The sequence below is a fragment of the Doryrhamphus excisus genome, linkage group LG12 (assembly GCF_037039965.1).
Source record: "Doryrhamphus excisus strain RoL-2023G ecotype Guam linkage group LG12, RoL_Dexc_Guam_v1.1, whole genome shotgun sequence".
In the NCBI taxonomy this organism is placed as follows: domain Eukaryota; kingdom Metazoa; phylum Chordata; class Actinopteri; order Syngnathiformes; family Syngnathidae; genus Doryrhamphus; species Doryrhamphus excisus.
The window spans coordinates 1,066,357-1,082,796 of record NC_136368.1 but is presented as its reverse complement, the minus strand read 5'-3'; the positions used below and the strand labels follow the sequence as shown (position 1 = coordinate 1,082,796).

The 16,440-nt window shown below is 50.0% G+C and overlaps 2 protein-coding genes across 2 annotated transcripts; one reads left to right on the top strand and one right to left on the bottom strand.

Annotated features, from left to right (window-relative positions):
- Positions 1 to 3,246: 3,246 nt before the first annotated feature.
- LOC131136274 (uncharacterized) lies at positions 3,247 to 12,020 on the bottom strand. The gene is made up of 21 exons (XM_078795353.1): positions 11,881 to 12,020; positions 10,269 to 10,431; positions 10,008 to 10,142; positions 9,829 to 9,906; positions 9,682 to 9,752; positions 9,408 to 9,573; positions 9,242 to 9,348; positions 8,899 to 9,147; positions 8,596 to 8,659; positions 8,042 to 8,161; positions 7,847 to 7,971; positions 6,280 to 7,758; positions 6,159 to 6,207; positions 6,026 to 6,103; positions 5,765 to 5,958; positions 5,561 to 5,688; positions 4,734 to 5,479; positions 4,538 to 4,609; positions 4,013 to 4,462; positions 3,674 to 3,892; positions 3,247 to 3,609 (listed from the first exon to the last, which is right to left on the bottom strand). Exons 2-21 carry the CDS (start codon positions 10,407 to 10,409, stop codon positions 3,382 to 3,384), a joined length of 4,899 nt encoding a protein of 1,632 aa, XP_078651479.1. The 5' UTR covers positions 10,410 to 10,431; positions 11,881 to 12,020; the 3' UTR covers positions 3,247 to 3,381.
- Positions 12,021 to 14,032: 2,012 nt separating this feature from the next.
- Positions 14,033 to 14,897, top strand: LOC131136283 (gamma-crystallin M2-like). Its single transcript, XM_058082970.2, has 3 exons — positions 14,033 to 14,164; positions 14,240 to 14,482; positions 14,560 to 14,897. Exons 1-3 carry the CDS (start codon positions 14,156 to 14,158, stop codon positions 14,830 to 14,832), a joined length of 525 nt encoding a protein of 174 aa, XP_057938953.1. The 5' UTR covers positions 14,033 to 14,155; the 3' UTR covers positions 14,833 to 14,897.
- Positions 14,898 to 16,440: the final 1,543 nt, after the last annotated feature.

The window sequence follows — 16,440 nt, the reverse complement described above, 5'->3', positions numbered from 1 at the left end:
GAGTGACTAGCGGGGACTGACAGTGACAAGTGGGGACTAAGAGTGCCAAGACGTGACTAGCAGGGACTAGGAGTCCCAAGAAGTGACTAGCAGGGACTAGGAGTCCCAAGAAGTGACTAGCAGGGACTGACAGTGAGACTAGTAGGGACTAGGTGAGACTATAGCAGGGACTAGAAGCTACAAGAAGTGACTAGCAGGGACTAGGTGAGACTAGCAGGGACTATGTGAGACTAGTAGGGACTAGGAGTTATAAAAAATGAGTAGCAGGGGCTAGGTGAGACTAGCAGGGACCAGGGGTTGTAAAAAGTGACTAGCAGGGACTAGGTGAGACTAGCAGGGACTACGTGAGACTATAGCAGGGAGTAGAAGCTACAAGAAGTGAGTAGCAGGGACTATGTGAGACTAGCAGGGACTTTGTGAGACTAGCAGGGACTATGTGAGACTAGCAGGGACTAGGAGTTATAAGAAATGAGTAGCAGGGACTAGGTGAGACTAGCAGGGACTAGGTGAGACTATTGCAGGGAGCAGAAGCGACAAGAAGTGACTAGTAGGGACTATGTGAGACTAGTAGGGACCAGGAATTATATGAAGTGACTAGCAGGGACTATGTGAGACTAGCAGGGACTAGGCGAGACTAGCAGGGACTAGGTGAGACAAGAAGTGACTAGCAGGAACTAGGTGAGACTAGTAGGGACCAGGAGTTATAAGAAGCGACTAGCAGGGACTAGGTGAGACTACAGCAGGGACTAGGTGAGACTAGGGGGCACTAATTGAGACTAGCAGGGACTAGGTGATACTGGCAGGGACTAGGTGAGACTGGCAGGGACTAGATGAGTCTATAGCAGGGACTAGGTGAGACTAGCAGGGACTAGGTGATACTGGCAGGGACTAGGTGAGACTATAGCAGGGACTAGGTGAGACTAGGGGGCACTAATTGAGACTAGCAGGGACTAGGTGAGACTATAGCAGGGACGAGGTGAGACTAGAGCAGGGACGAGGTGAGACTACAGCAGGGACTAGGTGAGACTAGGGGGCACTAATTGAGACTAGATGATACTGGCAGGGACTAGGTGAGACTATAGCAGGGACGAGGTGAGACTAGAGCAGGGACGAGGTGAGACTGTCAGGGACTAGGTGAGACTAGCAGGGAGCCAGAGTGAATGTCAGCCATGGAATGCCTCTGTCTGTGGTTATCATCACGTGTGTGTGGTGTTTAGTAAGAGAAGCCAAAGAAAAAGCTAAGGGTAAGTCATCACTACAGACCAAAGTCCTTCATCTTTGGAATATTCCTGCTTGAGCAGACACGGACACGTATGGATGTTGGACACGTTTTTGGACGCGGTACAGCTTCCCCGCGTCCCGGAGCGCCAGGAGTCCATCTTGGGACAGGAAGTGAAGCATGTGGACAGGGCAGGAGAAGATCTACTTCCTGTTGACACATTGTGCCGGTGGCCTCATTCACACGCTGCCAGAACACAAGACGCCACGATGTCCTTTCAATGCGAGCACAGGGACAGGAAGTGTCCCGCCGAGGGTCACTTCCTGTCATCGTGCCAGCACAACATGGCCGCCAGACGTGATGCCAGCAAGCGTGTGACTTGGCTGAACCGGCAGACTTAACCCCGCCTCCACAAGAACTGATGAGCACCTTGTCGGAGTCCTGAGTCGGGACCAGAAAGACAACAGAAGACGAGGAGTCACGAACACATGGCAACATATCATAGCAACGGAATAGGGACCACACGTACGGCGGCCATTTTCCTCCACGCACCTTCGCAGGACAGGTCTTCCCGCTCTTCCGTTGTTGGCAGTTGTGTGACGGTTGGAAGATGGCCGCCTCCAGATCAGGGGCCAGGTCCCCCCCAACCCCCATCAAATGCACCCCCAGTGGGCAGCGGTCCCGCCATCTGTCCTGGACGTCCTGCTGGGAAACAAAGTCCACACCCAGTGGGGGGACAAGACTGATGTACCTAAGTCACTAATCCAGCTGAGCTCCTAAAACGAGAACAACATCACCGTCACATGACCACGTTAGCATGACGCTTGTTCGTTAGCCAACAAAACGATCCATTATCCAAAAACTAGCTTTTTTTTTTATTTGATTGACAGGACAAGGACACCCTGCGGTGGTTGTCATGGGAACGCAAGACTTGTTGTCCCGCCGGCCCGTGGAGACACTTCAATGACCACTTAGTCTCAGTGACTGCCATGACAAGTCCACAGGAAGACGAGCGACCTGATGTGGAGTGGGAGCTGGCGGCAAGAGGACATCATGCAGCTTCATTGTCCACCACTGGGGGGCGCCTGGCTCAGCATCAAAAGCCTTGTTCAGCAACCGCAACACAAACTGCAAATGTCTCCGTCCTTCCTCACACCAACACTTAGGACATTTACACACAAAACAAAGGCATTTAGTTTGACATGATGACGGCCAGTATGGACATAAAGTGAACAAAGTCACAAAGTGAAGTCCAAACTCCGTACAGCATACCCAATCCATCAGACAGTATGCAAAGCGTTTACACTACAGCGTACTACATAACCCACAATGCATTGCGCGCCCAACAGAGGCGAAATCTACAGGCTGAAGCTGATTTCACTTTAGCTCCAAACTCTTTAAATACATAACTTTAAGATTTTTTTTAATCAGGCGAGATAGTGGCCGTTTAGATAACGAGTGTGCCATTTATTTGTCCAAATACCAATCGTTTCCAATTTAGTTCGGACGATTTAACATTTAAGCTAGCTAGTGAGCAACGCACTTCCGGTTATTTTCACAAAATACAACACCCCCTTACTTTTCTCATACAAAAAACTATAGTGATAAATCACTGCTTTTACATTGAAAACAAAAAGCGAACCAACTCGCAATATATCATGCTTTGACACAATTTACAATTTAGTTCTAACGAATTCGGGAAAATCTAAGCTAGCTAGTGAGCAACGCACTTCCGGTAAGCGAACCAACTCACAATATAATCCTTGACACCGCCGTTTGGACTGAGCGCGTCGCGGTGACGTCACGTCACGTTGTATCCTGGGTAATTTGTTTTTTTTGCATACTGTCAGTGCAGACACACTGCATACTCAAAAAGTTAGTATGAGTAGTAGGTAAGTTTCGAACACAGCCTTTGTGTCCTTGTGCCAAAACAGCAGCAGTAGCAGGGTGGGTGACTTCCGTCTGCTGCCACCGTGTGGCGCACACGGAGAATGACGTGCTGTGAGAAATGATCTTCAACAAGCAAAGACAATCTAAGAATATTTTTGTATTGATAAAACATCTGACATGTATGACGTGACATCCTGCTGGTTTTGATACTTATCAACAGCAATAAATAAATAACACTGTCATGAAATACCCTTTTTCTGCTCAGTCCCGTGTCACGATTGGCCAAGTGACATTCGAAGCTCCTCCTTCCTCAGACTGCCGTCCAATCGCTGCGTCTCTGACTGTAGCACTGACGCTATTGGACAGAGAGTGACGGCCACCAAAGAGTCACTCAGGTCCTGACGGAGTTCCTGAGAGAGCAGTTTTTTCCCGCACGGCTTCTGCACCGACATCGCCCTCTGCTGGCTATCGACTGCCAGCGCCACGTGAAGTTGACTCACCTGAGGAGAACATATTAGATAGTGGCCATCATGGTATCTCACCCCTACTGTGCTGTACATGTACCTGTCTCAGTGTGTCTCTCTCCGTCTTCAGTCTCTTCTTCTGCTCTTTCAGATGATGGCTTTTCTTCTGGGCCCGGTCCAGCTTCAGCTCCAGGTAGGCCACGCAGCTCTGCAACAAGAGTCTGTCAGCTGATCCTTCACGTGAAGCGCTCTGATGCCTGCGCTGGAGGCCCTCCGTCTCCCATCCGCTCTCATGTGATCTCCGAGTGATGACACGCGCCTTTGGGGAGAACATCAGGACACAATGAGCCTTCAGGCGCCAGGCTCCTCCCCCGAGGAACCATCAGGCCTGGGTGATCTCCCAGTGGTGTTTTGACCGGACTCGGACATCAAAGCTAACCTCGGCGTCGTTTTGCATGTGTCGCCTCCTCGTGTCCTCCTCCTCCAGGACACGGCGCACCTTCTCCTCCGTGCTCATGCTGGTTCTCGTTCTCGAGCGGTCATGCTCATCCCACGTTTCAGACGGCACCTCGTCCCCGAGCGCTTGGACATCCGCTTCTACGGTTCTTAACTCCACATCCTGCTCCTGGTCTCTTTCCTCCTCATCTTTCTTCTCCTCCGTCTTCATTTGCTCATCCTCTTCTTTCTTCTCCTCCTCGGTCTTCCATAGCTCTTCTCTTCTCCATCGTTCTCCTGCCTCTCTGCTCCCCTCGCGCAGCGCCTGCCTCAAATCCTCCTCCAGATTTCTCAGCCTGGCCTCCAGCTGGTCGACTGTAACTCCTCGATCATGACTGGTCTTCTTCTCCCCCTCTAAGGCGCTCCTCAGACGCTGCTCCTCTTCGTGGCTCTCCTGGGTAAGACGGACATCAGCCATCATTGTAGGACCGTGACAGGAAAACAGTTGCTATGGAAACAAGCTACACACATGAAGGCGTCGCCTCAGAGTCTTCATCTCCACCTCCTCATCCTCCCGGGCCCGAGTCTTGCTGTCCTTCACCTGGACACAGAAGCAACGTACCTTCAGCGCCACCATCAGGACAGGAGCAGGTTCCTCATCCACATTAGGAACTTCATCTCATCTTCTCATCTTCTACATGGCAGCGGTAATATCGCTATTGTACCTGGTTCTCCAAGGCTTTTAGGTTGACCTCCATCACCTCCACCATGTGCTGCGCTCCTTTCAGTTCTTCCTGCGCCTCCTTTCTCCTCCACTCTTCCCTCCTCAAGTCCTCCCTAAGAGCCCTGGCCACCTCCTCGGCCCTCAGGAGCTTCTCTTGTGCCTTCTGTGTCTCCTTCACTTGCGTCTGCTGCAACTCCCGCCATGCTGCCTTCTCTCTTAGAGCACATTCCTCCTGAGCTGCATGGACCTCCTTGTTAATCAAAGCTTCTCGCCTCCTCTTCCCCTCCTCCTCCTCCTCTTGGGTTTCCTCACAGCCGTCTTCCGGCTGCCTCCTCTCTTCGTGACGTCTCCTCTCCATCTCTATCATTCTGTGCTCCTCCTTCTCTTTCAGTGTGTTTCTCAGCTGCTGGATCTCCACCTCGCGCTCCTCCAGCCTGCAGGAGATCTGGGCAACCTCCTTGGCACTCAGTTCAGCCTGTGTCCTCCATTGGATCACTTCTTCCTCCAATTCCTCTTTCTCGCTGCCCGCGTGGAGAATCTGCGTCTGCTCCTCCTTCCCTTCTTCTCCGTCTTTTTCTTTCGGCACCACGTCCACCTCCTTCGACGCCGCCTCCTCCTTCTTCTTATTCATCGCTAACTCCTTCCTCGTTCTTTGCCAGGCTTCTCTCCTCTTCTTCTGCAGCTCCTCCGTCCTCCTCGCTGCCATCTCCCTCTGGTGCAGCTCCTCCCTCAGACATTGCACCTCACCTTCAGCGGGGAGGAGAGAGGGAGAAGGTGAGTCCTCCAGCAGATGGATGGACTGAAAGGAGAAGAAGAAGAAGTACTGACCGCCGAGCGCGTCTTTGGCCTGCTGCAGCGTCTGCACGTGCGCGCTCAGGCGATTTCGCTCCTCGTTGGCGCGCTGCAGCTGCGCGTGGCGCTCCTCAAGCTGCTCCAGCAGAGACAAGGAGCGGGACCTGACGAACCCAAGAGCTGACACTTTGGACCCCGACCACGTCTCACGGCGCACCTCCTGCGCGTCCGTCAGCTCACCTCAACTCCCGCGCCTGCTCATCCTGATCCTCCTCCTGTCTTTGCAGAAGTTGTCGCATCTCCTGCAACCTCCTGCTCTCTCGCTGCTGCTCCTCGTGGAGACGCTCCATCCCGTCCATGTCCTTCGCTGCCTGTTGTAGCTGCGTCTGCGCTTGCATCAGCTCCTCCAAAACAGAGGCGTGCTGAGAGGAGCGCTAGGGAGAGACGAGAAGGTTCTGGTTCTTCTAATCCCGTTAGCTTATGGATGTTGAGAAGACCAACCTTCATCAGGGCGTCACTGGCGTTGGCCGCCTCTTCTTCTGCCCTGGCCCTGGCCTGCTGGTGGCCCTCTACCGTCCCCTACGGGACAGCGTTTGAGTTTGAAGGACTTGAATAAAAAGACACTGAAGCTCACCTTCAGATCTTTGATGATGGCTTCTTTCTCCAGCAGCTCAGCGTCAAGTCTGGGAAGGAGAAACAACACAGTAGAGCTCGGTCAAGTCGCATGGCCGTCACAGTGGTGCTCCTTGTCCTACCTCTGCTGAACATCGACCTCTCCTTGATGTACTTCCTCCTCCTTGCGCTGAAGCTCCGCCTCTTTATTAAAAAGCTCCTCCTTCTCCTTCTGTAGCTCCTCCTCCTTGGATTGCATATCCTTTTCCCTGCTCCGAAGCTCCCCCTGTCCTTGACTCAGGACCTCCCTCATCCTTTGTAGCGCCATCTCCTTGCTCTTCACCTCCTCCTCTTCTTTGTGCAGCTTGTCCTCCATCTTCTGTAGCTCCTCCCCCTTTCTCTCGACTTCCTCCTCCTTGCTGCCAAGCTCCACCTTTCCTTGATGGAGCTCTTTCCTGTTCTTCTGAAGCTCCATCTCCTTGCTCTCCAACTGCTGCCTCTGGCCACGGAGCGCCACCTCTTGTTGACGGAGGACCTCCTCCCTCTTCTGTAGCGCCGCCTCCTTGCTCTCAACCTCTTCCTCCTTGCAGCCAAGCTCCACCTGTCCTTGAAAGAGGACCTCCTCCTTCTTTTGTAACTCCGCCTCTTTTTGGCAAACCACTTCCTCCTTGCGGCCAAGCTCCACCTCTCCTTGACGGAGGAGTTCCTCCCTCTTCTGTAGCGCCGCCTCCTTCCCGCGGACCTCTTCCTCCTTGCAGCCAAGCTCCACCTGCTCTTGAAAGAAGACCTGGTCTCTCTTCTGCAGCTCCTCCTCCTTTCTACGGACCACTTCCTCCTTGCTGCCGAGGTCCTCCTCTCCTTGACGGAGGATTTCCTCCCTCTTTTGTAGCTCCGCCTCTTTTCTCTCAACCTCCTCCTCCTTGTTGCTGACCTGTTCTTCTCCTTGACGGAGGATTTCCTCCCTCCTTTGTAGCTCCGCCTCTTTTCTCTCAACCTCCTCCTCCTTGTTGCTGACCTGTTCTTCTCCTTGACGGAGGATTTCCTCCCTCCTTTGTAGCTCCGCCTCTTTTCTCTCAACCTCCTCCTCCTTGTTGCTGACCTGTTCTTCTCCTTGACGGAGGATTTCCTCCCTCCTTCGTAGCTCCGCCTCTTTCCTCTCAATCTCCTCCTCCTTGTTGCCAACCTGTTCCCCTCCTTGATGGAGGATTTCCTCCCTCTTTTGTAGCTCCGCCTCTTTTCTCTCAACCTCCTCCTCCTTGTTGCCGACCTGTTTCTCTCCTTGACGGAGGATTTCCTCCCTCTTTTGTAGCTCCGCCTCTTTTCTCTCAACCTCCTCCTCCTTGTTGCCAAGCTCCACCTGTCCTTGACTGAGTACCTCCTCTCTCCTCTGTAGCTCCACCTCCCTGCTGCCAAGCTCCGCCTCACCTTGACAGAGGACAGCCTCCCTCTTCTGTAGCTCCGCCTCTTTTCTCTGAACGCTTTCCTCCTTCCTGTGAAGCTCCACCTCTCCTTGAAGGAGGACCTCCTGCCTCTTCTGCAGCTCCGCCTCCTTGCTGTGAAGCTCCACCCCTCTCTGCTGCTCCAGCTGTTGGCGTGGAGATGGAGATGTGGTCTCCTGCTTTCTGTGAAGGAGACACACGGACGTAGTCATGACAGAAAACGACACAGATCTCTTCCTAATGGAGGACAGGTTGATTGACAGCTGCAGACCTGCTCATCACCGTGTCGGTGCTCTGTGCACTTTTGTGAAGAATGTTGTCTTCCTCCAGCTGTTTCAGTCGCATCTGAAGATAACTGTTGTCCTCACTGAGGCGCCGCGCGCTAAGCTCCGCCCTCTGACAAACACATCACCTTCACTGGCGCGTCTGTGAGCTGCGAGCGTAGTTCCCGTGTGTTGGTACGCACCTGCACTTCCTGCTGTCTCCACTGTAGGGCGCTCTCGGTGGCAGACAGGATGGACAGCAAGGAGGGCGTGTCCGGACTGACGACGGAGTGGGCGGGGGCGCTGCCGTCCAGCACCCGAGACTGACGGCAAAAGAAGGAAGGTGGTTGAATTCAAAGTCTGCGTGTCAGTTTGGCACACTTGTGGACTTATACTCAGTGCACTTAGCCTTCTGAGTGCGTATGCACGTGCTAACGAGTACGCGCTTGTTGCACAGAAAAGGGTGAGCGCACAGTACTGGACCCTTACCACCCTCAATGGTGGCCATCTTGGCTGCGTAGAGGAAGGGGAGGATCAACCCTTATGAGAACTACAGATGACATTTATTGCAACATACGTCTGTGTGTATGCTAGCGGCCCCGCCTCCAGACTCACAAAAGGCCCTAGTAACCATCCTCCTTTGGTGCCCGGACATTAGGGAGTGTATTCAGGAAATGAGTTGGAAAGTGACCTTGCTAGCCGTGTTGACGTCCTGAGCATTTGGTCCTTCAACTAACACCTCCTAACTGCCACTCACCAGCTTGATGACGGCCCGAGCCACAACCTCCAGGCTTGCCTCTCGCTCCCTCCACTCCAGCATCCTGTAAGACATGACGTGTCGTAAGACATGAGCCTTGCTTTGCGTACGCTAGCCCGGTTAGCGTACTTTATCCTGTAAGGGACATTCAAACTCCAATCAGAACGTTGGATCTGCTGCCTAAGAAGCGGATGGACCAGAGATCCATACTGGCATCCATCCTCCAAAATACAGATATTACTTGTGTACATTGTGTATTTTATACTACATGACATCACATATGTGTAACGTCTAAACAAATACCTGTCCTCTGGCTCCACCTCCAGCTCTCCAACAGTGAAGGTTCCAAGGGTGGAAGAGGAGACGGAGGAGGTGGGAGGGTGGGGGTCCTGGGGAGGCGGGGGCGGCTGCTCGGATGTGAGAGAGGTCAGGAGGTCGGCGGGCGGAGGAGGCAGGGGGGACAGCTTGATGAGGTGCAAGGAGGCGGAGTCACAGCTGGACAGGACCGACAAGGAAAGACGGGAGAGCTCCGCCTTCAGCTCCAACAGATCCCTACACACACACACACACACACACACGCACACACACGAGCACGGAGGACGTGAATGTGTGTGCGCATACAAGAGCAAGGCACTCCTCGCACTACCTGTCGGCGGCGGTTCTGACGGCGCGACAATGCTGTCTGAGAGCCATCACGGACCTCCACACGCGCAAGAGCTGAGCCTGCTGCTGCGTCACGTGACCTGACACAGACTGGACACACACCATGATGACATCACTGCCACTCGGCCCCGCGGCGCCAGTCACCGCACCTCTCTCTCGTGCTGCCAATCACACGCTCGGCGCTCCGCCTCCTCCAGAGCTCTTGTCAAATCACGCGTCAGCTCACGCACGTCCACTCGCAGGACCTCGTTGGCCCGCTCCGATTGGCTGAGGTGCAGCCGCAGAAAGGAATTGGCCTCGGTCAAGCCGGAAGCCCTGCACAGTGCACGATAGTTACCACCTTCTTCCTGTACTGCATTTGAATATACTTGTACTTGTACACGCAGTACGCAAGCGCGGCAGCTGAAACATCCAAACGCCTACCTTTGTTGTTCCTCTTCAAGCCTGATGAGGGCGCTCTCCAAAGACTCACACTTGTCCTCGTTGATACTTTGCTACAAAAGAAATACACACATGCATGTAGTACTATACAATGGAAGAATTGTAGTAGTACTATGTAGTAGTAGAGACCTGCGTGTGTACTAGCTTGGTGGTCTGTGCTTTGAGTTGAAGGTCCAAGCTGTGACACCGTTCTCTGTACTCCAGCACCTGCACACGTTCACCTTGTTAGCAGCGACGCAAACACCAGCCTGCCCCTCTCTGCAGCTGACAGGACAGCTAACGCTAATGCTAATGCTAGCAGGCGTCACCTTGTTCTGCAGCCGGTGGACGAGCAGAGCCTGGCGGGCCTCCCTCTCCCTGGCCTCCCGGACCTGCCTCCTCCACGCCCTGTGCTCCTCCTCCTGGGGCTGTGGGGCCAGCGAGGTGGCCAATGATAGCTCCAGCTGCTCACAAAGTGTATTTTTATTAGCTTATATGTTGTAACTTTTACCTTTACATTATGCTTTCAACTTGCTTTTGTCCCATTTAACTTTTTTTTTTTACAATGCGCTGTAGGCCCCCACCCTCACCCGCTCATTGAGGGCCCGGTTCCTGGACGCTAGCTCCTCCCTTTCCGCTCGACTCTCCACAAGTTCCTCCTGCAGCAGCCGCACTTCCTGATGTAGCTCCACCCTCTCCTGTTGCCAGCCAATCAGCAACTCTGAGTCCATGGCAGGAAGCGGACACGATCAGCTGAAACACAATTGAAGCTGCAATTATTGTGAGCTTGTGTAGGACGCACATCGCCATGGATGTCTCATCTATGCTGTGTATATATCGATAACTCACTCCCTTCCTCCACTTGGGTGCTGCACCTTTTCACCATCATAGTCATCCTCATGCACTCACTCAGCGGACAAAACCCTCCATGCTGCTCACACATGTACATCAAAACTATCGATACTTGACAGGCACATATTGATCATCGACCAGGAGGTAAAATAACGTGGTAAATCATCATATCGAGATATTGTCAAACTCCTCTTCTGCAACACCTGGCAACTTCCACACTACATGGCAACTTCTACACGGCATGGGAACTCATATTCTACAACACCTGGCAACTTCCACATTACATGGCAACTCGTATTTTACAACACCTGGCAACTTCCACATTACATGGCAACTTGTATTCTACAACACCTGGCAACTTCCACATTACATGGCAACTTGTATTCTACAACACCTGGCAACTTCTACGCGACATGGGAACTCGTATTCTACAAGACCTGGCAACTTCTATACAACATGGCAACTCGTATTCTACAACACCTGGCAACGTCTAGACTGCATGGCAACTCGTATTCTACAACACCTGGCAACTTCTACACGACATGGGAACTCCTATTCTACAACACCTGGCAACTTCTACACAACATGGCAACTCCTATTCTACAACACCTGGCAACTTCTACACAACATGGCAACTCCTATTCTACAACACCTGGCAACTTCTACACAACATGGCAACTCCTATTCTACAACACCTGGCAACTTCTACACAACATGGCAACTCCTATTCTACAACACCTGGCAACTTCTATACAACATGGCAACTCCTATTTTACAACACCTGGCAACTTCTATACAACATGGCAAGTCCTATTTTACAACACCTGGCAACTTCTATATGCTATGGCAACTCGTATTCTACAACACCTGGCAACTTCAACATTACATGGCAACTCGTATTCTACAACATCTGGCAACTTGCACTCAAGATGGCAACTCGCATTGTACAAAATGTTTCCACGTTAAGTGTCCGAACAAATAGTCCATAAGCACAAACACTGGCGGTGAAGCCCACCTTCGGTAAGGCAACTTGAGTGTGGTTTTCATAGGACCCTCCTTCAGCAAGACCCCGCCTTTAGTGGCCGTTAGCTCTCCTTGCTTGCGTGAGAAGTGATGGATGTTGACTTTGGGAGGCTGTGCTTCTTCGTTGTCTTATCTAGTACAAGCACCTCCATTCATGTGCGATGACATAATCTCTTCCCACAATCTCTAGTAGTAGTAGTAGTAGTAGTAGTAGCAGTAATAGCAGTAGTAAGGTGGTAAAAGGGGAGTAAACGTTAGTAAGGGAGTCAACTGAAAGCTGTAAGAGCTAACAGGCTAACAGGAGGGAAATAAAGCGTCTTTGTTTACCTTTCCAAGGGACCACTCAGCTAACCAAACGTCCACAACAAGCTTCAGGGAGTTTTTCGTCACCATAAAAGTTACCAAAAGATGCTTAAACTTCTTCTGCTTCCGCTTTTTCTTCTTCGTGCTTCTGCCTCTTCTTTGGATTTGTCTATTAACGTCGGATGCAAATGCGAGTCGTGCAATAGCGCCACCCTTCGGATGGGAATGATAGCAGTGGCTAACAGAGCAGAGGGTCTTCCCAAACCTTTTTCCAGACACTTGAGCAGGAGCAATACCCCCCCTTTTTCCTGCACACTTAAAAGACATAAACCTTTTAATCTTCTTTCACTTGCTTCATTAATTTTTTCATTCATTTTATGTAATTTGGGTCCAAAATGTGAGTCCAAATGTGGACAAATAGAGCAAAATGAAATATTAACTCATTCAATACCAAAGAAGTATTTATACATCTTTTACATTATTTTGTGTGTGAGAGGAACTCAAGTGTACTCCAACAAATGTTACTGTAGTTTTAAGGCATACAAACGACCACAAGGTGGCAGAAGTGCATTTGATAAGAGCTTGGCACGGATCCCTGTCATAGAAAAACACACTCCCCACCAAGGAGGATGTGTACGAGCGTGGGGGGGGGGGGCACCTCCAGTGGCCCCCAGGTAAGGCCCCCCACATATACGGTAACTTCTCTTGCCTGCTCCTTCCTGCCAGAGACCTGGTAGCACCTCATCATACACAGCATCCATGGAGATGCTTCTGGCCTTCCAGCATGCTTTGCGGTACTTGTTTTAGCCATGAAAAAGGCTAATTGGGTGCCTCGAGTTCCTCTGAACATCTCTTATGGAATTAAACATGTTTCCAATAAATATCCACTGCTCCGCGGTTGACTATGGCCTACAGTAAAAAATACATATGCAGTATGTAGTATTGTAGTATTTAGAGTACATTACCTTTCATACTGCGTGGAGACTCATTCTTGTGTGGAAGTGGTAAGTTTTTGTCTCCTATATCCTCCTTCCTTACTTTGTTTGAAGCACCCTCCTTAGATGCTAACTAGTTAGCTTGCTATGCTAGCCTTGCAGATGATTTAATGTGATGTAAACAAAGACCAATAGGAGAGCAAAAGTGACTATAGGGGTGTTATTTCAGCTCTAATCATGTTAAGCCCCGCCCCGCCCCGCTTTTACTCATGTTTTAAGTATGTATAAACGAATGAATGTTGTATTTTAACATATCTTTCACACTGTTTACTTGTTTTTATTCAACTCCATTTTTCTGTAAAGTGTCTTTGAGTATTTTGAAAAGCTAGGTAGGTAGCTAGGTAGCTAGGTAGCTAGGTAGCTAGGTAGCTAGGTAGCTAGGTAGCTAGGTAAGTAGGTAAGCAGACTTTATTTAAACCAATACAGTCAGCAAGCATATTTTTGTAAGACTATTTTTTTTAATCAGAATAAAAAGCATATATCATAGCTTTCGTGGCATCCCACAGGGAGGGTTCCCCAGCCACCTGATCTTTTAGTTGCTATATAAATAAAAGGTATTATTATTATTATTATTATTATTATTATTATTATTATTATTATTATTATTATTATTATTATTATTATTATTATGATTATGATTATGATTATGATTATGATTATGATTATTATTATTATTATTATTATTATTATTATGATTATTATTATGATTATTATTATTATTATTATTATTATTATTATTATTATTAAAAGTCACAGTTAAAAGTAAAAAAGTAAGTAAAGTAAGTAAAAAGTAAAGTTTTTCTATGCGCTAACTACAAAAATGTTCCGTTTTGTAAGATGGACTCATATACGGGCCGGGTGTGGAACCAACTAACCACCATAATGAGGGACCGCCGCCCAACACTGAACTTCGGGTTTGAGACCGAAGGAAGCGGAGGCTAAAATCCTTGGGAATGGACTTCTTGGCACGGACGGGCGCTGTGCAGAGCGGATGGCAAATGTCTCCCCGCGCCGGGCGGCAACACATCAGGCAGACGGCGCTCTTCTATATTGTTCTCCCGCCATTGTCTGCTGGACGCGCGGATACGGTACTAGCTCTTTCCTTTGTCCATCCACGTCAAAGCCACTTAATGATTTATTCTCCTTTTTGTGTCAAATACAAATCTATATTTCCCCACAAAAAGCCAAACAAGCGGCAGCGGCCGTCATTTCTAACAAGGAGAGCATTTGAATAACAATGCTTTGTTTGTCGGCGGGCGCTATAAAAAGCCCTGGAAACATGAGGAAGCTCTCCAAAGGACACCATGGGCAAGGTAGGTTCTACACGGCTCGCATGGAACGTTTAGCACACGTTCAGTTCAGCTCTTCACAGCGTCATCTGTGGACAGATCATCTTCTACGAGGACAAGAACTTCCAGGGTCGGAGCTATGAGTGCAGCAACGACTGCACAGACCTTCACTCCTTCTTCAGCCGCTGCAACTCCATCCGGGTGGAGAGCGGCTGCTTCATGATCTACGAGCGGCCCAACTTCATGGGCCACCAGTACTTCATGAGGAGGGGCGAGTACCCCGACTACCAGAGGTGGATGGGCTTCAGCAGCTGCATCCGTTCGTGCAGGATGATTCCCGTGGTAAGAACGCACGTGTGGAATCGAATCCACCAATCACAGCCGACCGTGTTTTTTTTTTTTTTTTTTTACCCCCGCAGTACCGAGGCTCGTACAGATTGCGCATCTACGAGAAGCCCGACTTCAGCGGTCACATGATGGAATTCGTGGAAGACTGCGCCTGTGTGTCCGACCGTTTCCACCACCGCCATATCTACTCCTGTAACGTCATGAACGGCTACTGGATCTTCTACGAGTACCCCAACTTCCGAGGGCGCCAGTACTTCCTGAGGCCCGGCGAGTACCGGCGGTACCGCGACTGGTGCGCCACCTGCGCCATCGTCGGCTCCTTCAGGAGGGTCACCGAATTTTAGCCATCAAGTGAAAGCTTGCTGTAAATATCGAAGCGCTTTGTTATTAAAAGTTGTCGGATTTTTAACTTTCTTTCGTCTGTCATTGACTTTCTCGAACATCACGACCTTCACAATGAACATTCGCCACGGTAACCACGGTGACAAAAAACAAATCCAACACACTCCAGTCCAATCCTATGGATGCATGATGAGTCATCATCATTTTAGAGCCGAGTAATCATATCAGGCGTCCATGTTTGAATAAGGACTGATGATTGATTGATTGTCCACCCTGGACTGGTGGCCAGCCAATCACAGGGCACATATAGACAAACAACCATTCACACTCACATTCATACCTATGGACAATTTGGAGTTGACAATTAACCTAGAATGTTTTTGGAATGTTTTAGTGTTCTTACAAAGAACACTAAACTCATCACACACCAACTTAACACTCATAATTATGAAACCGGCTCAACTGAATCATTCATTCATTCATTCATTTTCTACCGCTCATTCTCACGAGGGTCGCAGGGGGTGCTGGAGCCTATCCCAGCTGTATCCAGGCGAGAGGCGGGGTACACCCTGAACTGGTGGCCAGCCAATCACAGGGCACATATAGACAAACAACCATTCACACTCACATTCATACCTATGGACAATTTGGAGTAATTAACCTAGCATGTTTTTGGAATGTGATGGCCGAGGGTGGAATTGAACCCTGGTCTCCTAGCTGTAAGGTCTGTGCACTAACCACTTGACCATCATGCAGCCCCCCAAAAATATTTTTATTCATTCATTTTTTGGAATGTGGGAGGAAACCGGAGTACCCGGAAAAAACCCATGCATGCACGGGGGAGAACATGCAAACTCCACACAGAGATTGGAATTGAACCCTGGTCTCCTAGCTGTAAGGTCTGTGCACTAACCACTCCTCCACCGTGCAGCCCCCCAAAAATATTCTTATTCATTAATTTTTTTGGAATGTGGGAGGAGTACCCGGAGAAAACCCACGCATGCACGGGGGAGAACATGCAAACTCCACACAGAGATTGGAATTGAACCCTGGTCTCCTAGCTGTAAGGTCTGTGCACTAACCCCTCCTCCACGGTGCAGCCCGTATTAAACTCATATTGATGCATATTGTAAATTTCCGAGGTATAACATTTGAGTGTTAAGTTGCTGTGTGATGATTTTGTTAAAACTTCAAATGTTTTTGTGAAAGATGTGTAAGAACAAATGGCGTCCTGTTGGCAGATGACATGGCTGACGTATTTGCTGACATGGTACATAAACGCCAAGCCACACAATGACAAGAAACAACATGCTTCATCTTGCACGTCATTGTTTGTGCTGTGATGAGAAGGACAAAGCTTCACAGTCATGGCGGAGGACGGCGTCCACAACACGGCAATCAGTTCATACGGCAGTGGAGTTGTGCCGGTTCATCATACAGTCCGGGCTTTTTCCAGCGGGTTGACGCCGTCACGCCATATGCACGGAAACTTCTGACTGAGCGAGTGAGCACAAAGCCCGGGTGCGCACACATAATACGGGCGAGCGCAGCCAGAAATGTATGGACGGGGAAGCATTGTTACACATTTATAGGCCCAGTTCAGCAAAAGT